This window comes from Oxyura jamaicensis, chromosome 7 (genome assembly GCF_011077185.1).
Source record: "Oxyura jamaicensis isolate SHBP4307 breed ruddy duck chromosome 7, BPBGC_Ojam_1.0, whole genome shotgun sequence".
NCBI classification, from domain to species: Eukaryota; Metazoa; Chordata; class Aves; order Anseriformes; family Anatidae; genus Oxyura; species Oxyura jamaicensis.
In genome coordinates, this window is record NC_048899.1 from 10,425,694 (window position 1) to 10,453,410 (window position 27,717).

At 37.9% G+C, this 27,717-nt stretch overlaps 1 protein-coding gene and 1 long non-coding RNA gene across 3 annotated transcripts in view; one reads left to right on the plus strand and one right to left on the minus strand.

Moving 5' to 3' along the window:
* Window positions 1-393: 393 nt before the first annotated feature.
* LOC118169621 lies at window positions 394-23,314 on the plus strand. Its single transcript, XR_004752200.1, has 3 exons — window positions 394-522; window positions 21,627-21,632; window positions 23,304-23,314. It is a non-coding gene; the product is annotated as an uncharacterized LOC118169621 (long non-coding RNA).
* Window positions 7,779-27,717, minus strand: part of SP3 (Sp3 transcription factor) — a 36,690-nt gene continuing 16,751 nt past the window's right edge. For both annotated transcript variants that reach the window (XM_035331034.1, XM_035331032.1), the window contains 3 exons: window positions 18,451-18,643; window positions 11,554-11,750; window positions 7,779-9,550 (listed from right to left, as the gene is read on the minus strand). In XM_035331034.1, coding sequence (XP_035186925.1) covers window positions 9,234-9,550; window positions 11,554-11,750; window positions 18,451-18,643 — 707 coding nt within the window. In that variant the 3' untranslated portion in view covers window positions 7,779-9,233. The remainder of the gene's footprint in view (window positions 9,551-11,553; window positions 11,751-18,450; window positions 18,644-27,717) is intronic.

Genomic DNA, 27,717 nt, shown 5'->3' on the forward strand with positions numbered 1-27,717 from the left:
AAAATCAGTACAGAGCCTGTTAAAAATAAATAAATAAATAAAAGAAAAAAGAAAGTGACCTTAAAGGCAAAATTGCTATCATAGATTTTCATCTGTCTAGTCATGACAAATAAAGAATATGGCAATCAGAATTACTTTTATTGACATTAATGTTATTTAAATTTGCTTTTCTGAGGTCTCTTCTTTATGCAGGACTTTTCAAAATCTAGCCCCTTGACCTCTGACTACCCCATTTACTTTGGCTGTGTATAAACTATCACGTATAAATGCCAGGATCCAGATCCTCACTCCCTTATTCAGGTCAAAGACTGGGATTGAAAATTTTGGCTTTAATGCGGTTCCATGCCTACTTTGCTGTTTTCTGGCAGGTCATGGGAGGAAGATTTGCTGGCCTGGGGGAGCTGATGTACATGTGGCCTTTAGGCTGCAGCCAAAGCGTTCCTCTAGATCTGGAAGTCTGAAGAGGGTTGCAGTCTCCAAGCTCAGATACAACCACGTATTAGTCTGGCACAACTGATTTTTGTGTTCCTTGCACTAGCTGTTCCTTCACCTCCTCTTCAGATAGAAGAACATGCGTCTCTTTCATGCTCTTTCATTAGTAAACAGACCGGGATAGATTAAAGCCTCTTTCTTCAAGTCAGTAAGATACTTGCCTTTGGTTTCAGTAAGAATTCAAGCCCTAACAACTTGAGAATTCAAGCCCTAAAAACTGAAGAGAAAAGCATATCTTTCTACTTTGTCAGCTACTGTCAGACTTAGAAAAAAAAAAAAAAAAAAAAAGTTGTTAAAATTAATACGTAATTTTTTTTTAGGACATTTCACCAAATATGTAGTATTTTGTAGTAACCAGACTACAAATGAAAGGGAAGATGAAACAGTAGAAGGTACTTGCACGGCCTTAATTTACGTGGCAATTGACAGCCACCACAATTTGCAATGATTTGTAAGTGCCTTACACCATTCACCCTTGAGACAGAGAAACAGGATTTCCATATTATTTAAGGGGAGTGCAATCCCTCTCAAAATATGAGTCTGGGGTACGCTACTGAGTACTGAAAATCTTAAGACTACACAGCACTGAACTCAACTGAGAAGCGAGGATGAGTCTCTTTGGATCTTCATGTAACAGATCTGGCCACAGCAAGAATCCCCCAGCACCTTTCAAGAAAGGAAACCCAGATTTTAGCCCTAAGCAACTATTTTTAGAGACAGGCTGGGAACTGATTCTTTTTAACCCATTCAGCATCTTCAAAGGTGAAGAAATGGTTGACTGCTCTGTTGAATCGTGTTCCAGGCGGAAAAACTCATGTTCCTATTAACATAAAGAGCTTTATGTCTTGCTTCTGTCCTAAAGATGCGTTTGGGATTCAAATATACCCCCTCCAAGATGAACACCTACCTTTACTTTGTGGGGCTCATAATCTGCATAAGAGATTTGTAACTTCAAACTTCATAATGTCTCCTCTTGATGAAAGGAGGTTGCAGATGTATAAAAGGGCAAGACAACCTCCAAAAATACATTGCATTGCCACAGAACTATTTTATCGTATTCCTGCTGGTGCATAAACTCCTTTGCAAACCACCACAGATTAGACATTAGCGCTAAAAAGCGTGGAACACGTTGTTTAACATTTGTCTGCATACTTCCAACCTTGTGAGCCAGTCAAGCCAAGATGACAGCTTGAGATCCCAACGGTGGCTTAGGGTATGCTGTACAACATAGAACTTCCTCCCCCTAAGACACCTTGTTTAGGAATTATGTACTCTGTGGCCACCTGACTTTTAAAGTTCCTTCAAAATATTCCCAGTGTTATGTGCTAAATCACACTGCCTTAATCCAGAACTTTTTCAGCCACTGTTAATCTCCCAACAGCGTGGTTCCAAAGAGTGTTTATCAATATGGAGATCTGGGACAGATCTGGGACAGATCTGGGACAGATCTTACCTCCTGAACAAAGGCATAAAACTTTTTCGCAAACAATAAATTATTTATAAATGTGCATATTTAATTACAATTTGTAAAAAAAAAAAAAAAATGATTTTTTTTTCTATTTGTATAGCCTTACTTGTATAAACTTATGGAGATGATTTTAAAATCTACACAGTGACAGGACAAGACACATCCACAAATAGCTCTTCTACCTTAACGTTCGCAGAGGTGAAGGCTCCTCACAGTAGCATCAGGCCACAGTTAACTCCTTGCTCCCTCTTTATGTGTTCAGCATTCAAGAGCAGTGTCCTCAGTCTGTTTTTCATGGTACATCTCTTATACACAGGCCAGAACAAACTTTTGACCATTTCTACCCCTGTGCTTTTTGTCTACCACAGATAAACAAGATTTCGTACAGGAAACATCTGCTGCTCTTGCTCAAAAAGGCAGGAGGAGTGAAGAGGCTTCTCGGAAATTTGGAGAGCTGTGGAAGAGGTGTGTTAAATTATGCGGAGAACAAAGGTAGTGAGAGGCTGGGACGTGACAGTTCACCTCCTGAAGCCAGAGCTCATCTAGGAATCTTCAGTATTTATGTTTTGTATCATGCATGGAGTTAAAACTGTAATATACACCAGATCTGCCAGTCTTCCCACACTGGAAATATTTCTCACAGCTACCTACTCCTTGCTCTGAGAGCTGTTACTTCAGAGGAAGCTAGAAAACACACCTGTTCTGAATCTCAGATGAGGAAGTATGTAATTGGACATTTTAAAAATCTAATTAGCACAACTGAAAATTGTACTGTTTTAATAATTCACACAAATATTGACTTGGGATCCCACTTGGGGTGAGATTATGCCTTTTTTTTTTTTTTTTTTTTTTTTTTTTTTTTAAAGGAAGTGTAAGAGAAGTAATGGAACAACTAAATATTGATATCATTTTAGAAGGTGTGTTATTTACAAAAAAATACCTAAATAGCTCCCTGGGAAGCATTTCAAGCTGTTTAATAATTATGCATTTAGGACACATATTTAGTAAAAACATCAATGAGTTTACACAGCAAAATCACTACTAAATCCTGTTATCTCAGACAGCAGCTTTGGCATAAATAACCACAAAATTACGGGCATTTTTTTTTTCCCCTGGGATTTCAGCTAATAACGTATGGCATTGGCCTGCGTGTGACAGTGTTCACATTTGCAGCACCCCTCACAGCAGGGCTGAAACATCACCTCAAAATGGAGCCGGACGCCACATGCTCCCATCCCGACCCACAGCCCTCCCTGTCCTCCACTGCCCTCAGGCCCTGCTCACCGTTTCCCGTTTCTACATACAGTTTCTACATATGGCTTGTGTGCCTTGGGAAGATGTAGGGGATGGCCAAGGTGGGGCCATAACGCCCTCCCAGCAGGCCTGTGAGGTCCCCACCACAGGGAGGCCCCACCCAGCCCCGGTGGCTGGACCCAGGCTGCCGTGAGGCGGCTGCTGGGGGAACGGTGTGTGGTGGGTTCATCTCCAAAATAAATACCAAGCCTGGATATGCGCTCTGTGTGTGTGCATGCACCCATGGAGGCCCGTGCCGCCATCACAGGCCGACCGTGGCCTTCTGGTGTGGGAACCAGCTCTGACCACAGCAGGCACACACGGCTCATGAGGGCCAAAGGGAACTGAGAAATAACCTTCTTTCAGGCAATACGTAAAGCCAATATGCAAAAAGAGACATGCTGGTAAAGAGGCAAACAAATCTGATTTGCCACAGGACCAATCCCCTCTCTGGTGCTTAATTTCCAATCCAGTTCCTAAACCCTGCTATCTCTATATTTAAAATGAAATGACAGGATTCAGCCAAGATACCTCTCAAGTAACAGTCTACAGTTCAGTCATTAATGCATATCTGTTTATCTCCATTGTAAATAGCCATCAGTAATGCATATTGCAGGATAAAAGCTTTATTAGTCCTCAAGCAATAATGCATATCGATGGCAAAACCTCAGTCTAGCAAATGCTCTCTTAGTTTATGTTACCATCTGATGGGGCAAGGGACCTGGCAGAATTACAACAGGGGAAGAACAGTACACAAAGGTGTGAAGAATCAAAAGGAAGTGGGGACTTATATGAAGGTATCATGAACGTAAGAAAGCTTTATACAGATTTATGCACAAATTTAGTGCTTTAATAGCCACACTGTTAGCCCTGCTCCAGCCACAGTAAAACAATAAATGCTTATTTATGTAAGGCAGAGGTCCCAGCTGGGATCCAAGGCTTACACAGTAAGAGATACAGGCCATGCCAAATCAGCTTGTGCTGAACACTTCTGAAACAGATGAACGATGTGACCATACACTGTAGAAACTTGGAGGAGTGGAAGGACTGATGGAAGGCCTCAGAACAGATTACAGCCACACTAACAATACAAGAAATGGCTTCTTACCTTTCAGAAACCATGGTTTTCACTGATAAACCTTCCATTACCACCATTCACAGCACTAGAACCGTACTCTAGTACTGGGGAAGAAAGAATGGTTGATAGAATATATATATATATATATATATATATATAAAAGAAAGAAAGAAAGAAAGAAAAACCCCCAGTGCATGAAAGCATGAAAACCGTCTTATCAGAAACATGATGATGTCTCACCGTGGAGTGGACACATGCACAGAACCTGTCCTATCAGAGACATCATAATGTCTCACCACAGGATGAACACATGAGCCGAATTCCAGTGATTTTCCCTACAAACCTCTACCATACTGTCATTTCTTAACACAGCAGGTATTAACAGGTTTTCACTGGCAAGGACATTTCTGGTTTCTGGATGAAAACAAAAAATCTTCAAATAACATTTTACCTCCTGCCCCACATATATACAGAGAGAAATGTATGTAAGTTGTACGTACATTACATATTTTGTACCTAAAAATAAATTATGTAAGCATTCTCTAAATACTTATTTTCCAAGCACAAAGGCTGAGACACTGTGCAAAAAAACATACAGCACAGTTCTAAGCAAAGGCACAGCTTACATTTTTGGACTATTGGAGCGGGGGAAGTCAAACACATTATTCAAGGTGTGTCTCTTCCTACCCCCCCCCCCCCCCTTTTTTTTTTCCTGGCCTCTTGGACATCTCAGGAATTGGAAAGGATCGTTATAGCTGGGCTAAAGAGTTGGAAGGCTTCCACAGACCACTGTTTACTGTCAGGAAGGTGTGGTCACAAATTTTTGTGATTAATTACTGATCCCATTTGGAGCAATTCTTGGGGATGCATAAAGCACTTACACATCTGACTGAGATTCTAGCAGACATACTACAGACACGGATTACAGGAAAGATGTTCAAGAATATACTTAAGTAATAATGAACAGCAATTCTGGAGCATCATAATGAGGTGGTCTTTTTATAAAAAAATATCATCTGCCGTATAAGATCATTGTCAGCCACGTCAGTCTCTTCTGCCCTGTTCTACAGTGCACACTGCACTTCTGGTGGTGATGGTGGTGGTAAAAAGCTGGAGGAAAGAGAGCCTCACACTCATAAGTTCTTAAAGAAACTAAGAACCATTTGACAGGTGACTGACTATTAAGTCCCTTCAACTCATTCCCTGACACCCTGAACAACTTGTTAGAGAACATATCAGAGCTTTCCTGAAGCCATTGGGAAGGTTTATGTTACTCATTCCAGAATCTGAAAATACCTCAAACCAAAGCCTGTTATTTCTTGTTCAGACAAGCTGAAAGAGCTCTGCAAAGTCCCTTCCCAGAGGAAAATCTGCATTTTGAAACCAGAAATCTTGCTCTTCACAATTGTTTCTGTGATTACATCATTCTCCTTACAATCATGTTGCCCCTTGGCTTGGTAAGTAGCAATGAAGAAAATCTCTTCTTCTCCGCAAAAACTGGTACTAGTTTGTAGCTTGCAAGAATCAAACCATGAATTCAAGTCAGGAACGAGACCAGGAGTTTAGATTACAGCAAAATCTACATCTCAGCCTTGTACTTACTGAAAATAAGTACCCTGAGTGTTGAAATTGAAAACATCGTCCTCTCAAGCTCATGCTCACTTGCAGAACCAGTTTTAAGGTCTTCTTAATTCCTGATTACAGTAAGCTGCAAGAGAGACAAATCATCTGATGATCTAAAGGACTCCATACCAAGAACGAATTCAAGTAAGAAACCCTCATGTGAAAATAAGTATGAAAAATGGTAAAGATTGCACAAATAAACAGCAAGACACACACCAAGCAAGCATCACCAGGAAACCATGAAGAACTGTGATTCACAGATAAGCTCAGAAAGCCTTCTATAGAGCGTATAACTTCGTCTTGGTATTATACGAGTGCCTAATGCAAACACAGAAGAAAGGCATAATGTGGTAACAATCCTAGAATACACCAAAATTTTTATATCAAAGCTAGTGAACCTTTGTGCTAGGGGTGAGCAGAGATCTTTCAAAAATCATTACCCTGCAACATGTGAACACATGCAGCAGCATTCTGAAGTACACTATGGCTGCAAGCCATTAGACAGACAGCCCTTAGACTGTAGGCTTTCCATCAAGCCCTTACCTACACATTTCCAGTTACTTTCTTCCAAAACTTACACCTTCTGAAACTTCTGAAGAATACCCTTTAAAAATTGTGCCACCTAAACATCAATTATATTAACCAGTTGATACACTGAGTATTCAAAGTTCTGAGAAATTAAACAACATGGTTTGCACTAAGGAGACATCTAAACCCTTGGCACTGAAACACTTTAGTCCACTGAGGTACATCAGTGAAAGTGTCATACCATAAAAATTCTGTATTGAAGAGCAGTTTCATTAAGAAATTAACCCTCTTCCCTCCATCCTAAATAAAGCACTAATACAGCTACAAATAAAGGGAGAGATTAGAATGCATGTAAGTCACACTAAAATGTTCTGTGAACTAAAACAGCTATTGGAAATCAAACCCATTCACCTGTCAAAGTGAGGTGGATTCAGAGTATGTTAAAATATTGACATCCACGGAATGGTTCAAGTTTAAGCAGAACTTCCTTTTCTCCTAAGCTGCTGCCTTTTAGCCCTCCCAGCCAATTGCACTCTCATTTATTAAATAGATTAAACTGATGGTGAATTAACCCCCTTTTCTTTGTACCTGTCGATTCCTGTTTCTCTGAATCTTGAAAGATTTGCATTAATTTTTTCTTCCATTTAACTGCAAATGCGGAAAATCTTTTTGTGACTTCTTCCAGTTCTCTCTCTTCTAAGCTGAGCTCTACCCGGTTTATCTTAAATTATCCTGGTCTGTCCTCTGGCAGTTTGCTACTCCAAGACTTTTATCACAAATACGAACTTTTCGCTTTCATTTTAGCACCAAATGCAACCATTAGTCTCTCTGATCTCACAGTTCTCACTGGTCCTTCTTACACTATTTCACCTCAATCTTCTAAACTCATTTTCCCCCCCTTGTCCTTATTATTTCTTCTTATGCTTTAAGCAAAAGGCCATTATAATTTTTAGACACAGTTCACTATCAAGTCTGCGTGTATTAAGGCACTTAAGTGTAAGGGGATTTAAATGCAATTTTATTCTCATATTCAATAGGATAGGGCTTATGTTTTCTTCACGCTCTACTCAGTATACACGCTCTACTCCACAGTATAGTACATGCATGCCTGGGCATACAGAGATTTCGGGACGGAGGGAGAAGGACGTGCTATCTCACCATCTCTGTGCCCACAAGGAAAGGAAACACTATTTCTATTTCCCACCATCTGAAGAAAAATAAGAAAATATCTCAGGCAATTAATACACATTATGAAATTACACCTTATTAGTTAACAAGAAGTACAGTAAACTCAAGTCAAAAGAAAAAAAAATAGTGTTTTATTAACTACCACACTGTTATAATACACTTTAAACGTACAATAAGGTAGCCTTTAAATTTGAGGTGGTTTTAAGAATAACAAATGAACAGATTTCCAAATGTTTGTAAATAGGTGAACTGCAGTAATTATTGTTGTACATTTTTGGAAAATGGTATAGCACTTACAGACTGGCTATATAACTTCATTTTGTACATTTTTTCTATAATTGAAAATATAAACAGTAATTAAAAAATAAAAAGAAAATTCAGCATAATAAAAAACATATATGTTTATCAGTTAAATGTACTGGATACATACAATTTTTAAGGGAAGAAGCAAAAAAGGAAAGATGGCTGATATTTAAATGCAGATTGACTAACCAAAAACTAAACAACAAACAAATAAAAACCTCATAAAACCCCTAGTTCACTATGACTATATCCATATGTTTTGGAGTACTGTCAATATGGAAGTGATTTTTCTGTTGTATTTGCATATGTTATATTTTACTGGTAATTTACATGATGGCTTTTAAGGCCCTGGCAGACAGATGTTTTTGGAAAAAAGATTTGATAAAAATCACTGCTGCGACGCAATACACCTTATTTTTGGTCCTCCAATGTTCAAGAGAAGGGATATACTTCACTATAACATTTGCCTTACCACCCAAATGCCTCAACCTATACATATTTATTATTTTTTTTTAACATTTTAAGTTTTTTAAACATTGGTTATATTGCCCACCTTGGTTATTGAAAGAATATTAACAAGACATCATTTTGGCAAATTAAATCTTAAACATGGCTTTTCAATAGGATTTAAAAGGTGACTATCCCTAGAGTTCCATGTTAAAATGTAGTTTTCAAAATCTTACAAGAGTAATGCTTAAAATATTGTACATAGTTAACCTAATTAAAATAATTAGCTTCAAAATGACAAGTTGATGAGCTAAGTAAAGCCTACACTATGTAACATTTGCTTGGAAACTTGATTTGTCAGTTATGCATAATAAAAATTCCAGTCATCAAGAAAATTACAAAATTTCTTTTATCATAACATGATTTCTTTTCACCCATCAACTTCTTTTATCTTACAATAGATAAATACCAACATGTTCTCATTTTTTTTTACACTAAACCACACAGGATTGATGCATTTGGTTAGACTACCATTTCCATCGTTAAATTCTTTTTTTTTTTTTTTAATATAACTTGGTAAAATTTCATCTCTTCTAGATTCCAAAAGTACCTACAAAACCCATGCAATTTTACCATTTTAATATACTATGGAATATCATACAAAGTAAGGCATTTCAGTGTCATGTATAACCAAGTTACTGTCAATCCAAAAATTTTTGCACATCAATAAAAAGATATCTAAGAACTTAGGAACAATATTCTTCTCACTACTGTATAAAAATAACCACAATTAATAGGTATCTTGTGTAATATTTACTCCATTGTCTCGTTTCCCGAAACTGTGACAAGCTGTAAAGGTATTTCAGTGTTGGTAAGAATATCTTGATTGCTGGTGCCAGATGTATTAACAGTTCCTATTCCTGAAACAGAACCTTGTTGAATATTTGCAAGGATAAGTGTTGTTCCTCCTGCAGTAATCAAAGTATCATCAGGCGTTGCTTCTACTGATGCCAGCACTGTACTGCTGGAGTGAATACCTTTTTTATTCTGATGTGTTTTGATGTGTTTGGCAAGGTGGTCACTTCTCATAAAGCGTTTTGAACATTCTGGACAGACAAATTTCTTCTCACCTGTCATATAAGAAAAAAAAAATGTTTTCAAGAACATTAGAAAAAAATCACATATACACCAAAAACTGCGATAACAGTGCTTAGTCAGAATTCTAACATCATCTGAAGAAAACCGCTATCCAAGATTATAAACTCAAATTGTCATTTAAATTTCTAGATATTCATACAAATAATTTAAAAGAACTGAATTATTTTTCTGTCTCTCACTGCGCTTAGGGAAATCTTTCAGGCAAGATAAAGAATATCACAATCTAATATCCTTAGCTGCAGTTATTACCAGTAAGTAACTTCTAAGAGGAGAACAAACCCTGCAGAACAATGCACGGGAAAAGATAACATGAACTGCAGAACCCCACTTGAGACTGACAGACAGGACCATAGGGCAACTCAGGTTGGAAAGGAACTCTGGAGGTCTCTAGACTGATCTCTCAGAGCAGCAATGAGGTCAGTCCAGGTTGCTCAGGAACTTATCCAGTCCTGTCTTGAAAGCCTGTAAGGCTGGAGACTGCACAAGCTCTCTGGGCATCCTGCTCCAATGCTTAGCAGTCCTCACAATGGAAATATTTTTCTTTGCATCTAGTCTGAACATCACTTGTTTCAAGTTGTGTCTGCTGCCTCTTGTCCTCACACCAACACACCACCATGAAACGTCTGGCTTTTTCTTCTTCATGTTGGCCTTGCAGGTTCTAGAAAGCTGCCCTTCAATTGCCCGCCCCCTGCCATTACTCTTCTCTCCGCCTCGCCGAGCAAGCTCAGCTCCTACAGCCTCCCTGCTTCCCAGTCATCTTGGTTGCCCTCCGCTGAACTCAGTCTTGTTGATTAATGTCTTTCTTATGCTGGGGGCTGAAACATTCTAGATGCAGTCTAACCAGTACTGAAAAGGTGATAAGCACTTTCCTAAATCTAGTGTCTGTGCTTCTGCTGACACAGCCCTGTCCATCTTGGCTGCTGGATCACGTTGTTTATCAAGACTTCTCTAGATCCTTTCCAGCAGAGATACTTCCCAACCAGTCAGCACTTCACCTGCATTGATGCAATTGATTTAATCCCAAGTGAAGTACTTTTAATTTATGGCTAGGACCCATTAACCATACCCTCTGAGCTGGATCATTTAACCAGCCTTTTTTCTTTTTTTAAACAAACAAAAAACATCTGGCTGTCCAGCCAGCCAGACCATAACATCCCAGATTATATTCAACCATCCAACATGTCAAATAAAAACACACCATTGCATACAGAAGATGAAATAATTTCCATAGACACTGCAGTTTTCTAAGCAATGCATAATGCAGATAAGCACAAATTATCTACTGTCATCTACTTTTAAAGGTAAGCATGCTGTAGTTTGAACATTCTAGAATATTATCATGGGTTCCGTTTGTAGGAAAATAGGTAATACAAACAATAGACTTGAAACAAACCTCTTCTTAAAAAGAATGGAGAGCGAGACTAATTTATATTCCTTGTATTAGACAAAAGGAGAAGTGTAAACTTTGGGTCCCAGTATCTCTAACAAGTAGCCTAACCACGAAACTAGAAAACGTAGAATGATGCACCATCAAATGCTCTTCCTTGATTTTGTGAATGACATCTAACCCCTTGGACATCTAGCCCTCCATTTTTCTTTTTTGCTTTTATAAAAAGGGAATTATTAAAAAAATTATTTAAAAAATTATTAGTTAAGATGTTTAAAAACAGTTCTAATCTGGTTCAAACAAATCAAACTCATCACTGAACTTGAATCAAAGGTTTCTGATTAAGCTAATTGAAATGTTAACTTTAATGTCAGTTCTGACTCAGAAGGGTTGCATTTTTTCCTCCTCAGATCTACTAAAGGAACTAAAACATACACATACCTTTAAGTATTAGCTGATTTTAGAAATGCCATACAACAGTAAAATCAACCTAATACAAAGATGTTTTCCTCTTGAAAGTTATTTATCCAAGCCCCCTCCCCCATGACACTGCTTTAGTAAAAGGCACCGGAATCAAAAATTGAAAACCTGTGTGTGTTCTTCGGTGTCGCTGAAGCTCATCGCTGCGAGTGAATCTTTTGCCACAGAACATCCAAGTACAAACAAATGGACGCTCTCCAGAGTGCCAGCGGAGATGAGCTCTCAGATGCGAAGTCTTCCCATACACTTTGCCACATCCTGGTATGTGACAGATGTGTTGCTTCTTTTTTCCCAAGTTGGAGCCTCTGTTAAATAAAAGTGAAGTTATTCATTGTAAAACATTCCTTCTAAACAGTGGTCATACATAGAACTGGGGTTAAATATACCAATAGATCTATTAAAAAAATCTGAGCAGCTGCCCATATTTGTTTCAAATATATTCAGAGCCTGGTATACTCTGTAAGAAGCTGGAAATAAAAACTATAATGGTATCTCAATTCTGCAGCAAATTAGAAATTCAAAAGCATGTGAAATTTAAATGACAGAAGTATAATCTTTAGCAAACATGCACGTATATGAAGTTAGAAATACAATAATTATAGCAGTTTGTGTTACTTTGATATTGAAGTGCCCGTATCCTAAATTTCTCCCAATTTCAGTTTTTATCATGCCAAAGACAGTTTTGGCAAAGAAACACAAATCACTACAATTGCCAGTAGGGAAACCAGAGATTTTGGCAACTGGGAAGAGAACAGATGGGACTTTTGGCATCTTGGGGAAACTTGAGAAACAGTTTCAGGTTGGAGGATAAGCACACTAACCTGCAGATTTCCACTAAAAGGAATGACAGTGAAATAGCTGATCTTGCTGACATTTCAATTAATTCCTTGGTATTTCAGAAATAAAATTCATCAAATCTGAACACACAATTCCTAGAAAGTGTAATCTAGACACTTGAGCTTGATGTCTATTTTAAAAATGCTACCTCACTGAAATGGTAGATGATTACATTCAGTGTAAGCACCTAACACGAAAGCAGAGGTGTTTTGTTTTTTTAATTAAAAAAAAATAAACAAAAATCACCAGAAAGATAAGAACTTAAGAGTACTCAAAGATTGGTCTGGGCAGTGCAGTTATATGAATGGTACAATGTAAGAGACTGAAAAATGCAGCCAAGCATCAGGACACCTTATTCAACAGCAATGTTAACTTAAAACAGCTTAAGTAGATTCTGAAATCACAGTCTTCGGCACTCCATCCTTGATGAGTAGGTAGAGAATTTTTAGTTGCCTCCCCAGGACAATTTTTTTTTTTTCCGTAAATTAGGGTGCTCCACTTCCTCTCAACAGTCCAGTGAACGATTTTCCAAATGACTATTAAACCTAGATTCTCATCCCTGCATTCAGAACATCGCTGTTTCACATTCGATGTAATCTAAAGGTGACAGAAGAGATTCTGCTCATCTCATTTTTTTTTGTTGTTACTGCTACCCCTCAAATCCTTAGCCTCACAGAAAGTTCATCTGTTTTTTCCAGCTCGACTATAAATTCCTTGCAAAGAGTACCCTGACATCTGACCTGACATCTGAAACTCTTTCATCATTATTAGTACTGGCAAAAATATTTTTGACTTTTTTTTCCAAAATGTCCCAAAAGTAGATTGTTTCTTTGTACCAGATAAATACTGACTTATTTTTAAAACATCTACCCCAACTAAAATGTCCTTTGCTGCATCTGAACTGTCATGTTCACACTCGTACATGGCCTCCCCTCAAGCCAATATTAAAAGATAAAAATCAAATCTAATGTCAGACTTTTATCGTTGTACTGTGCCACCTACAAAAAATCTCAATATTCACAAGTTGTGAACGTTCAGCCAGTCACAAAGGTATTTAGGAAAATGTCTTCAGAGCCCCCTTTCTCTTCTAATTACTCAGCTTCCACAGAAGGCTAGGCCAAAGAAATCTCCACAACACAAAATTCAATCTACCTCTAACAGTTTCAGTAGCATTCATCCATCACCTCTAAACACGCAATTCTCAAGACTTCAAAGAAATTTTCTTCATTTCCCCTTTTGTCTCACTGCAACCAGTTCCCCAGTTCTCAGGCTCAGTTCACCCTCACCTAATGTTTCAGTTCTAGGCGCTCATAAAATCATAGAATATCCCACGTTGGAAGGGACCCACAAGGACTGAATCCACCTCCTGGCACCACACAGGTCTACCCAAAAATTCAGACCATATGACTAAGAGCGCAGTCCAAACGCTTCTTAAACTCTGACAGGCTTGGTGCCGTGACTACATCCCTGCGGAGCCTGTTCCAGTGCGCGACAACCCCTCTGGGTGAAGAACCTCTTCCTAATATCCAGCGTGAACCTCCCCTGTCGCAGCTTGACACCATTCCCTCGGGTCCTATCGCTGGTCACTAAAGAGAACAGATCAGCACCTGCCCTCCACTCCCCTCGTGACGAAGCTGTAAGCCACGACGAGGTCTCCCCTCAGCCTCCTCTTTTACAGGCTCAACAGGCCCAGTGACCTCAGCCGCTCCTCATATGTCTTTCTCTCTAGGCTCTTCACCATCTAGAGGGGAAAAAGTCTTTCAGGTCTTCTTGTTTGGTAGCTCAAGGCATCCAGCAACTGTGGTGACAGCTTTCTTGGCAATACAGACAAAGGAACACCCACATCTCTTCCCCATTATACAGTCTTGGTAACTGAAGGAATTCCCCATAGGATTCTGCTATCCTATATCTTTAATTGCCTGTCCAACTCCATGGAACCCTATGAAGTGCTCAGTCTATGCTTATAATAAAATATTTCTGCATTTTAAAATCTGTATACATTTCTGTATATAGATTTTTTTAGTTTGGTATTTCATCCTCATGTACTCCAAATATACTTCAAATCCTTATATACTCATATACAAATATACTTCATCCTCATATACTCCAAATTCCCCCTCCTGCAATAACCAGTCCAAATACTTTGGAACTTTGCATGACACAGTACACAAGTGTGACACAAATCACATGAAATCACATCCAATTTTGTTAAAATAACTAAGATTCCTAAGTCAATCATTAGGAGTTGCTTAACTGCACTTTTAGTCTAGACTGAAGGAAATCATGGTTCAATTCACGGTCAGCTTATTGTGCTTCAGAGGTAGCGTACACAATCCTGAACACGTCACCTAATCGCTGAGGGAATTCCTCAGTGGACTCCGCAGTCCCAAGAGAAGAGAAAGTCAGGAACTCATAAAATGAGATCTGCAAGACTACTGTGAATGAGTAACTGAGTGTATTTACTGTACACAGCTTCATACAGGCATCTGCACGTTTGCTTCATGCGTGCTCTAAAGTGACTGGATACGAGCCAAGTTCTGTCTGGACGCTTTGCAGCTGTGACAGACTGGCACTGCGCCCTAACACGTCACGCTAAGAGGCCTTTCTTGCTGCACTGGCCAATAACCATTGCCACTGAGTAAAAGGATATGACTCACACCTCAACTGGAGTCTCCAAATCAATTAATACGTTAAGTATTTTCATAGCACATTTGAGCTTTATAAAGACAGGAAACCACATTTCTCAGTAGCCATACAGAGTGCAATGGTTTCAGCAGGAGATACCTTCATCTACAAAGAAACCAGACTTTCAGTCCAGCAGTACTTCCACGAAAAATGTTAATTATTTCAGGGGTTAAACAAAGGCTTTTTAGTTATTTTAAGAATGTGCATTTTAGGGTTAAGTATGTGAAGTGGTACTAAGAAACACTGTTCCTCTGTAGATCCAGTGGGTAGTAGTTATATTCCAGTGTAATTGGGGATATAATTGAGAGGACAGTGAAACTTCCCCCTAACTTCTGACACCCTAACTGTAACCTTAATACTATCCAGTTGGGATCAGAGTCATCCTCTGAGGCACGTATCTCTCTTCTCTTTTATTCACCATCTAAGCTTGAGGCTATAAGGCTTTAATTTACACATCTACTACTTTCTCCCTACTTCACAGGGTTGGTAAAAATATAAATTCTCTGAAGACTCAAACATGTTCTAATTCTGCATCAAAAAACATGTCAAAAAAACAAACAAACCAAAAACAAGAAAACCAACCCTCAGCTCTCCTTTGCCCCTTCAAAAAAGAAAATACAAAAAAATGCCAAAATTAGGACTACATAAATTATGAAATTATGATGAAGTCTGCGTATGTGAAGCCATATATACTATATTTTCCTACATCTTTCAGTGCACAGGAGGGAAAGCATTCATTGAGTGAACTACCATTCAGCTTTCTCATACTGATTTAATGTGTTTTCCTAATCTTACTAGTTACATATTATTTAAATACTATCTTAATAGAATTATTAATTTCCCATGTGTTTTTTTCTTCATCAAGAACACTCACATCAGCATCTAAGCTTTTCAGAAAAAAAAAGAGTTTATCATCGTACAACATAACTTGAACTAATACAATCATTTCATACATCCAAACTTGAGGCAGAAAATGATTAAAATTGTCAAACACCCATCATCTTAAGGAGTCAAGCTCAATGTAGCAGAAGCTTGATTTTTTTTTTTTAATTATTATTTTTTAAAATACTGTAGATGTTCACAGTTAAGCTCAGTTGACTCTTTACAGCAATGAACTTGATGAAAAAAGTGGGGCGGATAGTACAAACACCTCCAAAACTTCAGAGACCTGTTATTGCAATCCCCTATTTCCGTCCCTATGTGTCTTTCAATTTCTGCAGTAAGCAAAGCAGGTGCCAACCATTATACTGTCCTGATTCACACCCTGAGCATCACCCATCCCACCCACTGAATAGTACTGGGGTTTCAGGATTTTTTTTTTTACTGCACAATTAAAATAATTTAGAATAAATATAAATTTAGAATAATATATATATATTGAATAAATTAATTTTATAAATACATTCATAAATTAAATGTATAAATTTAAAATGATTGTAAATTCTAATAAATTAGAATGACCAAATTAGAATTTGGTTTCTATATTTTAGAACCGAAATCATAATGCATATGCGCAATTAATGTCACTTTGGCACTTGCCAACTTCCAATTTTTCAGATTTGCAACCTTAACATTTAACAAATTCTGATTGCTATCTGAAGAAATTTATGGAAGCAAACGTCCTATTGACTGAAACTCAAAGTCATCAGCAGAGTTGAAAGACAAAATAAAACTCTGCATTACAGCACTGGAGATAAATGAGCAAATGGAACAGCTACAGAACATTATCCCTGTGTATCAGAGTGAGAAGGAAAACATTCCTCTGGTGGGTTTATTGCTTTTTGCTAGACTCTGAAGGAATTTTACATTCTGGTGGAAACGTTGCTCTAGCAACTGTAGGCACTTTCACTCTTTTTCAGTTTCGCTACCATTCCTACCATTGTCTCCTTCGCTATCCTGTTTCTATTCCAGCCCTAATTCTCACATCCTGACTTCCTGTCCTACTTTTCTCCTTATTTTGTATGTTTGATGTATCCCAGTCCTTCCCTTAACTGTGGAGTTCAGATTCACACCCATCTCACCTCTGCCCTAGTTCTGACCTCAACTCTTTCCCCAATTCCAATCAGAGTTTCAGTCAGACTGTGTTCACCCTTCTCCACACTTTCTCAAAACCATCCCTCCATAAGACTCTCTTGGGCTTCAACCTTACGATTTGGTGTTACAGCCACTTCGCTTAGGAGAAAGAGTAAAGTTTAGAGTAAAGATGTCTTGAAGTTAAAGCCACTGTATGCTGGAATAGAGCACAAAGAAGAGGAACTTTATAAGAGTATAGTCATTGCCTGTAACATTATCAGAGTTTTCTCCTAGACTGAAGCAAATCTCAATGGCAAAGCCAAGGCTCACCGAGCCAGGTTTTCAGTGGACTGCATGTAGGAATTTAAGAAAAAGCTGACTTACAAAGGGGCTATATGACTGTAACAGATATTAGCAATAGCTTGATTTGTGATGAAAACATATGAAAGTGTTTTTGTCTTTAAAAAAATAACTTTTATTTGGCTAGGCAGAATAAAATATTATCTCCTTGTGCTTGCAAAGAAGGTATCTGGAACTTAAAGCAAAAAAAGCTCAAAAGGCTAGACAATATATGTATTTAGCCATTACTCGTTTACAACTCTTAAAGCCGTGGAGCACTGACAGGTTCTTGAAACATAACTCAGTAATTTACATTATAGTTCCCACGTAAGTAAGACTTCCACTTGAGAGAACAAAGTATTATCAAAATGGGCAAATTTCTGTACTAGAAAAGTCTTTGCGTAGTTACATCAACACAAAGTTAGGCTGCCTTTTACAAGTGAAAATATTTAGTCTATTATCCCCATTTCCTCTCTTATATCCTTTCAAATATCACAATTATAGAAATGTTTTAGAATAGAATAAAATCTTCGTATGCAGCCCTGAAGTCTTATACAAATCGAAACTTACTATCTTTGCATTTGCCATATCTACACTAAATTTGACTAAAACAATCAGTCAATTAAAGTTTTTATATTTAGGGTTATTATACAAACCTTGTTTTTCTTAGGAACCTAGCAAAAAAGAAAACCAGGAAAACTGTATTTTTTATAACACTGCAAAGCAATCAAACTGAAAAAAAATGCTCAATCAGCGAGGAAATGCAGGAATACAGCATTTAATCAAGTCCTTGACATATGATAGGAAGCCAATCACAGATGCACATATTCCAAAATACTTCATTTTCATATTATTTAGAGCAATGTTCTATTCCCCTTACTTGTACTAGGTGGCATCTAATTCCAGATTTTCCAATTAATCTTAATGGAATAACTCAGAGAGGATGGAGTAATTTCCCCTTCCATCTGCAAGCCCAGAAATAAAGGTGGCTGGCCTTTCGCGCATAAGCTCTTTTGCATAAGCCCACAGTTTTCTCTTTTTATAGCCAACTGTTATTAACTAAGGCTCCTTTTTTCCTCACTCATTTGTTTTCATTGTTACACGCGTTATATGACACTGAAGGTTACATACCTTCCACCACCTTCTTTGCAGTTGGGACATGTACAAGCTACTCGTCGCAGTCTTTTTCCTTCTTGATGTGGTTGGTCCCCTTCCTCATCTACCACCTGTACTCTCAAATGTGTTAGATCATTGGTATTCAGTGTAGAATCACCACTGAGCTGCCACTCTTCTGGATCAGGCTCCTCTTCTTTAATCCTAATATCTGAGGAAAAGAACAAACACAGATCCATAAGTAGCCCATTAAATACTGAGAAGGAAACCATTAAGATCAAATCTTTTTTTCTGTTGAGAGCACTATGTCAGTCAGAAGTCAACATACTTATTGCATACTGACATTGCTTCTGTGCCCTTATAACCTGAAAGTTATTTAAAAAGTTTATCTTACTACACAATTCAAAGTTGAAGACATGCTGTAACAAAGTATTAAACTTCAAGTTTGAACCATTCTTGGTAGTGAATGCTGTCACCTGGAAGATTTTGGCTGCTTGAAAGATACGAGAAAATGAGGAACAAGAGGTTGGAAAAAAAAAAAAAGTAAATGCATGTTTCAAATGATCCTGAGCATCCATTTATATTTCCAGAGGGTTTCTCAATTAACGTGAGACATAGTAGAAACATCCTTTCTAGATGATCTTCAGGAGTTTTTCAGTATGCACAGTAACAAATGAAATAATAAATAAAAGGTTTCAACCTAAGAAAGACTAAGAAATCCAATTTAAAAAATAATAATAAAAAAAAAACAACTCACTCCTTTGTTCCCTTTTCCCCTTCTCATCTCAATTTTGTATCTTTTTTTTTTTCCTTAATCTATTCATAGAGAAGAAAAAATTCTGGGAAGAATGTTCAGTATTAGAAAGAAGTAAACAAAACCCAAACTACTTTCAGGTTATTTTAAGCTGGTATTCAAAATAGGTCTTTGCAGTTTCATGAAAGCAGAAAAAATGTCTTAAGTCTCAACTCACAGGATACACAATCACCAGTATGTGTACTCTACCTCTCCTTCCAAAGAAGCATCTACATACTTAAAAAGTACACGTTTTAGGAAAAAAAAAGAATCTTCTACCACTCCTTCATCTCACCTAAAGCACAGGTAGAAAAGCAAAGTCCAAACCCAAAACCTATTAGGCAAAACTTAGTGTCCAATGTGAACATCCACATGAGGACTACCCTCATGTAAAAGCTCTATTCTCTACCATCACTGTCGTCATAAGCTGAACATAAACATCACACAGCTTTTAAAACAGTAACATGGAAATAAGCAGTTGGACCAAACTCAAAGAATAAGTGCTGCAGATTACACACAATACCACCAGCAGGTAAGGAGCATCTATCAACTGTTGCTTTGAGCGCTCTTTCTGGGCAGCCACACAAAGCTACACAGCATTCACTCAGTCTAATCCAAGAACCAACTACAGTATCACAGTACCTGTTAGACAATTATTTCAACAAATTTACATTTTAACAGGAACATTTGTTCCCTCCAGACACTACTCTGGATTCTCCATGAGCTGAAAGTCTGTAAATCAGTATTTATAAAAATGTTTCTGTCTGGGATTTTAGAAAGCTGAACCCCAGCTCCCTCTTAGATTCAGCACTCTAGTTTGGATTTTTTTCAGTAGAAATTAGCCACTAGCACAAACTAATAAATAAGCCATCTTTTTTATTTATTTTTTTTTCTCCTTTCCTTAAAGCTTCAAACTAAAAACTGTGTCCTTCTGGATGCATTTAGCAACTGATTTCTCTGTGTGATCGACTCTCTTAACATGTAGGTTTTCATCCTCAACACAACCTCCACTCAAACACTAAAACCTTAAGTGAGCACTGTGGCAATTCTAAATTCTTTTGGGGAGTCAGTGCATCAGCTACCACCTCTATACTGAAGACAAAGCTGAACAAATTGCATAGCAAAACATATGAAAAACTGTACTGGGCCAGATCATAACTGGCAACTGCTCCCAGTAAAGATCAGGAAATAAATTAACGGTAAAACCTGTGAAGAGTAATAATCACCTGGTCAACCTTCCAAACGATGTCCAGCATGTGTTTAGAGACAAAGGATGCAGCTACACTAAAAATGTATTGGTGCTAATAAGGTGTCAGTGCACTCTTTCCCAACACCACAGTTTGCCTTCCTTTTGGCTGCATCTATATAACCACTTGTGGGATTGTCCTGTAAATGGCATTGCTGACGTAACTTGAGAGTTATTTTAACTTGAGGAAATCACTCTTTTTGGGATACCATTACAGGTGAGAACCAAGGAAGTCTAGATTATTAACTGTTTTAGCTGCAAAAGTCAATGCTAGAAACTAGACTGAAAAAAAAAAAAAAAAAAAGCCAGTCTGAGCTGTGGGAATCCAAAAGCTAGCACGCTTACTTTTGCTGATTCTATGCATACCGTAACATCAGCACAAGTACTGCAGTAAGCCTTTGCACTGTCCAAAGTCACCTGCACGCTAATTGAGCTTTACTGCTAGTCAGAAGCTCACAATTTCAGGCAGCGACCTAAGTGTCTTTCACATGAAAGGTACAGATTTTGCTATTAAATCAACAGAAAAAACATGACAACCTGCCTGTATGTACCTCAGAAACATCGTATTTTTTCAGGCCTCCAACTATCAGAAGAAGCTATGCTATTAAGCATATCAATATATTCACTTACACCATCTTTAGAAGAAGGCAAAAGCCTCATTGACTCTTACGCAACTGGGCACTCAATAGGAATTTAAACACAGCAAAGTGATAAGGCTGCCAGCAAAGGCCAATTCAGCTTGGTATGGATGTGCCACAAAAAATTGCAAAGAAATCTCCAAGCAGTTCTTTAGGGCTGGCTATGGTAGGTACCACGCTTAAAATTCTTTGACTGATCAAATGTGCCACAAAGTTTTCATCTAAAACAAGAGTTGAAGTAATGCTAGTAAAATAAAACATTGTTTTAAGAAGGTAATTTCATTATCATCTTACCAACATTAGATACAAAAGTCAGTAAGTGAATCCAGCTAGCACTACATACACATAAAGAGATCCCAACATGTCCCAGTAAAGTAGAAAGGATCACATCAGGGATGGAACTGTGCTACCAAATCCAACACCTCTACTGAAGTCAAACGTTCCACGTAACACAATTTCCATTTCCACATACCCACGTTACGTGGGCAAATCACATCTGCAATAACCAGTCACAAAGACAACTGTCTGTGCATTCCCCTTGTAGCTATGGGCCTCACTTCTAACAACTTCTCTGTTTTTTGGGGTGTCTGAACATGCACACCAATGTTCTAGATAAAAAGATGATCCAAACCTAGTGCACAGTTGGTATGCTCAAGCTCAGAATAAACCTTTGAACATCCCAAAGTCTGTTGTTCGTTACACATGCTCCTTCATTACACATGCAACATGGAACTGCTCTGCTTGTGAGTGAGGTACCTGTCTGGACAGCGGACAACTGCAGAAAGAGCTGGTCAAGAACTGAGGAGGTACACAGACTTCACAATCCCTTCATAACCCACTTTGTTTCCACCAGTACCACTCTATTCCCAATTCCCATTTCAAGGTGTAGTCTAGGTGAGAGTGGATCTCATCAAACCCCGTAGTGAATCAGACAGCCTTCAGATCCTTAGAAGCAATGAGGCTGCTGCTCTCTGAGCAGATTCTACATTATTGCAAGAGGTAAGTGTAAATCCCATCACTATTCTGGGGGGGAGAAGGGGGTGTAATTTAGACATTGGACGAAACGAAGGGGTAGAAGGGAGAAAGCATGGAGAAGAGCAAAAGTTAAGTCTTCTCAAATGAAATGCAACTGCAGATTATGCAGATTCACATCGATAGCAATGACACCATATTTCTCCCTTGGTGTTACTCTGGATGTGTTCCATTCTAATTCAGTCTTATCTGACAGAATACTAGGTTTCACACATGCTCTGCAAAAAAATGGGACTAAAGCCCCCCCTTCTGTTTTTAACATAATCCCTAATGTCATGACAAGCACTGATAAATTTGAGGCAACTTTCATTTTCTACCAATTAAACACAGCCAAATGAAGGTCACATTTGCTTTATTACTATTTTATTTCTGTGCTTCCAGGTTTCTGTATGTCCTTCATTACGTGTTCAAGACCTAGTCCTAAGTACGAAAGGGAAATTCAAAGATACTATTTCAAATGAATTCTTCCTGGTATCTAATGAGCTAGATTTGGTTTAGCATTTGCCTTCCTTTAAAGGATGCAAACTGGGGTCCTGGTGTATAATTGTTCCAAAGCGATTATTCCATAATCACAGAAAAACTAGAGCTGGCTTCAACGTAGAGCAAGTTTAAGTGTATTTGGTGAATAAAAGTAATAACTGTAAGATTCATCTTCAGCGCTTCAGAGAAGATTAACTGATAGGATGAAACTATGCAGGTAAAATTGCAGCTGAACTATTCTTGAATATATTTCAGCTACAATCTAGTGTGGAAAGAATTACCGCTGCCCACCAATACAGCCAGGTCACTTACTCACTTCATCAGGTATCAGATGAATGCAGCAGTTAAACTGAATCAAAACAGTGAAGAAAAACGTCATATTCTATCTTGGCCTGTTTCAAGTGGAACTTTAAGAAAATACCATTTTGTTCATCTACGAGACAAGTTATTGGTTTACCCAACAGTCATAAAAACAGATACAAAACAAGAAGGGGTGAAGACGCATTGCAAAACCTCTTCATTTGCGTACTTCACCACCACAAGTTTTGGATCTATCTGCCTCTGCAGACCGTCACATTGGGGTCCTCTTGGAATTACCTGTATCTGACTCCAAACTGCGGGCTTCCAGTTTAGCTTATTTTCCTAGATGCTGAAAACCACCCTGCCATTTAACTCAACTAAGATTTACAAGTTCCTGATCTGAGAAGCAGGAATATGGTTGTTCAACTGAAAACAGATTTGTATTAGCATTGCACATACCTTCACACCAATTTCCGCACAGCATCACGAATTGTCTGTCTACAGTTTCAATGTCTTGTAATCAGTCATGCCTATTCATTTATTTTTCCGAATAGATACTTCCTTTCCCACCCCTCTTCTCAAGAAAAGAAAACAGATGTGAATTCCCATCTCCTTTCCATCTTCTTGCTCATTTGGCTTTCAGTGTTTTCTCTACAGTGCAACCACCATTCATTCCCTCAATGTCTTGACTCATCTTGCTTTTATCCGTGGATGTGAGGAATCTTTAAGAAAGATTTCCTAGGTACTGCCTTTGTTCATTCCAACTCAAACTAACCTTCTTCTAGCCTAATTCCTATCTAAATTAAACCCTACCTAATTGGACAGCTGTCCAAGTCATTCAGGCAGGAAATTCAACTAGGTGAATGATTTCTATTTTGATTTGCCCCTCAAAACTTATGTTTGAATTTAAGTATTCTTGCTATGTCATAAATTAGAAGGGGAATAGAAAACACACTGTGAAATGTCAGCTTGAAATACTAGTGAAGCTCAGCTCAGAAAAAAAAGACTGTCATCTAGTTTCAACAGAGCAAAATCACACTTTAAGCTTCTAAGGAAAACAGCTTGTGTACAAGTTGTATACAAGTTTAAGAGCAGGACCTCACAGTACTGCATATTGAAGCAGTACCAGCAAAATGATTAAAAACAGAGCTGTAGATCTCTTGCAATAAATTCAACATGGTATATTTCCAAGTGATCCCATGCATTATTCTACACCAATTCTTTAAAAATTTCAATCATGAAAATACTTATACCAGTGCTATCACAGCACAAATTATGCACCAAAGAACGCTTACTTACCCTACAGTAACTTCAGTTCTTCAAAGAAGATACCCTGGCTACAGACTCTCAAGGTTTTGGGTTCTTTTGAAAGTTAAGGGCATCCTATAGCAGATACTATTTTTTTCCTCATTTTCTATTGTTGAAAATTTAGGGGAGGATTGCCACAAAGGGGGAAGAAGAGTTCACCGTGCTCAGTACAGAAGCCAGGAACTGCACAAATAGGTAAAGGAAGCAGGAGGACACAGACTTCTGGGTCAAATATTCCTACTTAGGAGTACTAGAATGCTACTAGGATCAAGTGACCAAACTGTTGTCAACAATTCAGAAAGGCAGAACTGTACAGAAAGAATTTCTGTTATGTTTTTGGCTTTAAAGCCAAATAATATTTCTATTACTAAATGAGAATGAAATGCTTTCCACTGACAATAAATCAGGAAAATGTAAAAAAAAGCTACTAAAATAAATACTCAGTAACAGATCAAAAGATCCTAATCAACAGATTAGGATAATTTTCATTCAGTAGTTTTAAAAGAAGGCTGAAGAGCTTTCTCCAGTTTAAATGCTGTAAGCCTTGGAGCATTTGAATGCTCCACCAGGCTTAGAAAAAAGCTAGCACTGTGGTAATATTGAAAAAGGATAAACAAAGCCTCTAAAAGTAGGGAAAGAATTAATGCCACTCAAGATGGGATTATGGGAACTATGAGATCCCAAAGTAAGTTTTTTTTTTTTTGGTGTTCATTTGTTTAAAATCGATGGTAACATCATTCTTGACATAAACACTTGAAGCTACTGCACAGCAAGTGACTTATTAGGATACAATAAACGTTTTGAATAAGAAAAATTAAGTACAAAATGTATGTGGAACACATGGGTTAAAAATTGGCATGACATTTAAATGCAGATTGAAAACTCTCTTCTGTATGATCTAAACATGAAGAGGACATGCCACTGACAATAGATTTCTTCCTCCTTTCATCCTTAACAATTACTGCCTCTTGAGACAACGCATCTCATCCAAGCAGTATTCCCATGTGTACAGCCTATCCACAACCTATCGCCTCAACACAGATGCATCAAGAACCTTATCTTCAAGTGGACATTCACAACTAGGATCTTGGTGAGCACTCCTGGCATTATGAAGACCGGCAGTGTCCTTGCTAGAAAGTTCAGATGCCTTTTATGAGCCAGATGCACCAACAAGTTAGCTTGAGAGATCAGAACCAAAGTGTTCACTATTATTTTCTGACCATCCTAAGGATGCCTGAGCCTAAAGTAACTCAGATTGACCTCCTTAAATTTGCATTTCTAAAGTAACTCAGATTGACCTCCTTAAATTTGCATTTACAAGTACAACGTACATGACAAAATATTCACTTAAGGGCAATATAAATGCACCTCACCACCGTGGGCTGTACGGAAGTGCATTAGGCTGTGAGCTGTTTTGGAATACAGAGAACAGAGAAGCACATCAACCACAGACATGGAGGATGCACGTTAAGATTCAATCTTTTCCAGAATTCAAAGAAAAAATGCAATTCTATACCACAGCAGTAGATACTGCATTAAAAAAAAGACTAATTAAAGTTATACAAACTTTCTTACACTTGAAGTGAGTTAATTTGCTATATGCTGTTATAAGCAAGATTGTGAAACACGAGTATGATCATCTAATTCTTCCACAATTTATTAATTTCCTTTGAAAATGATGAGGAAATAGGGAATGTAATTCTTGCATGCTGAAAGCCAACTGTTTACATAAGATTGCTACATAAATAGCTCTAATTCCTGCACTAACTTAAATCTGTCAGTTTCCAATTCAAGTTTTTCATATCAAAAATAGAACAGTGGAAGTACCATTTTAAACTACATTGATTTTACAACACGTAAACTAAACGCCTCAAATTTAAATGGGATGGCCCAAAACAGATGTCAGATGAAAATATTTACTTAACATCATAGCTTCAGCTTACTTGATGGATTTCATAAGACTTTTTTTTTTAATTATCAGATTTAATTTCATATGAACACCCTGCCCTTCTTGCAAAAGCTTGGAAGAAAGGATGCTTTAGAAGGAAAAACTGCAAAACCAAAAGTAAAATTAATAAAATTTTGAACTGGAACTTGAAAAGAAAAAACTAAGTTGTGTAACACTGAAAACTAGCCAAAACCTTTTATAATGTTCTAGTTGCCAGAAGAAAGCTATGCTTTAAGTAGCATTCTGCAGTACTTCACCAGAAGCATTAGAACACTGAAACAACCACTCCAGCACATAAAACTGTAATTATTCCATTTTTAATTATCCTGGGGGAGGGAGGAGGGGGTTAGACTGTTTTACCTAATGGATGTCAGACATCAGCCTCACAAGACACCAGCAGATGAGTGAGAAGTTCTTACTTAGGCAACTATTTACCTAGAAAATGCCCTTTTTTTGGCCAAAATTAGAATAGCTCAATTATTTCAGCATGATAGAGACTTCAGGTTCTGGCAGGAATGGAATGAAGTCCCCACCACAAATAGCCAACCACTCCCACTCTCTATCAACTGGTGTAAGTTGATCAACAGGCAGGATTGTAAGCTTCAGTGGCAGCAAGCAGATGAGTCCCTAAATAGCTGTACATACTCCTGCAATGGAGGAGCTGAGCAGAAAGGTGCAGAAACAAAGACCTCAGTTTTGCTGCAGCACTTGAAGTCAACTCTTGAAAGGGACCCCTTTGAATTTATTTCAACTGTAGACCAAAAGGAAAACTGCAGGGTTTTATTTTTAAATAAATTAATCTTCCAGCTAAGTGTGCCTGGGTTTATAAGCAGCAAAGTCCCTTCTCAAGCCAATGCTACTTCTTCTCAGGTCACTCGCTAGTTTCTTCAGATGCCATTGGAGATGCCAGTTTTAATAATCAGAAGGATTAAAAAACATTCAATCCAGCTTTACAAAAAGTGAAGTAACCTAGATCAGACCTGGTAAAGTTGTCTTTTTTCAGGTAATAACCAGTCCAAACACGATTCAGTATATTAATAACTTAACTTAGACACTATTTTGCCGTACTTGATCATCTAATATATTATATATATTATACTAGATATACTAGATTATACTATATTATACTAGATATATTGCCGTACTCCAAAATTAAAGTTACTTCACATTAAACGTTTTAAGAAGAAACCAACAAAGAAACAAACACCTTCCTTGAGCAGGTACTTTGCTGAAGAGCAATGTGAACGGTGTGCCTAATGCCTCTTTTTGTTACAGACACTGCAGTATTTTATAACCAAGTGCCAATAAAAGGAGTAGACAACTCAAGAGTTTTCTCAGGCTTAGCTTCTCCTCAAGACCAAAGGACTGAAGCTAGAACACCTGTGAAAAGGTGTTCTCTCTTTGCCACTGGTAACACACTGATAGCATTCGATACCACCTGTTTGTTCTGAAAAGCAATGCTAAAGAAGATTTCAGATATGACAAACCAACACCCTTCCCTGCTCTACCTCATGACAACACTAAGCACAAAAAGATGGAA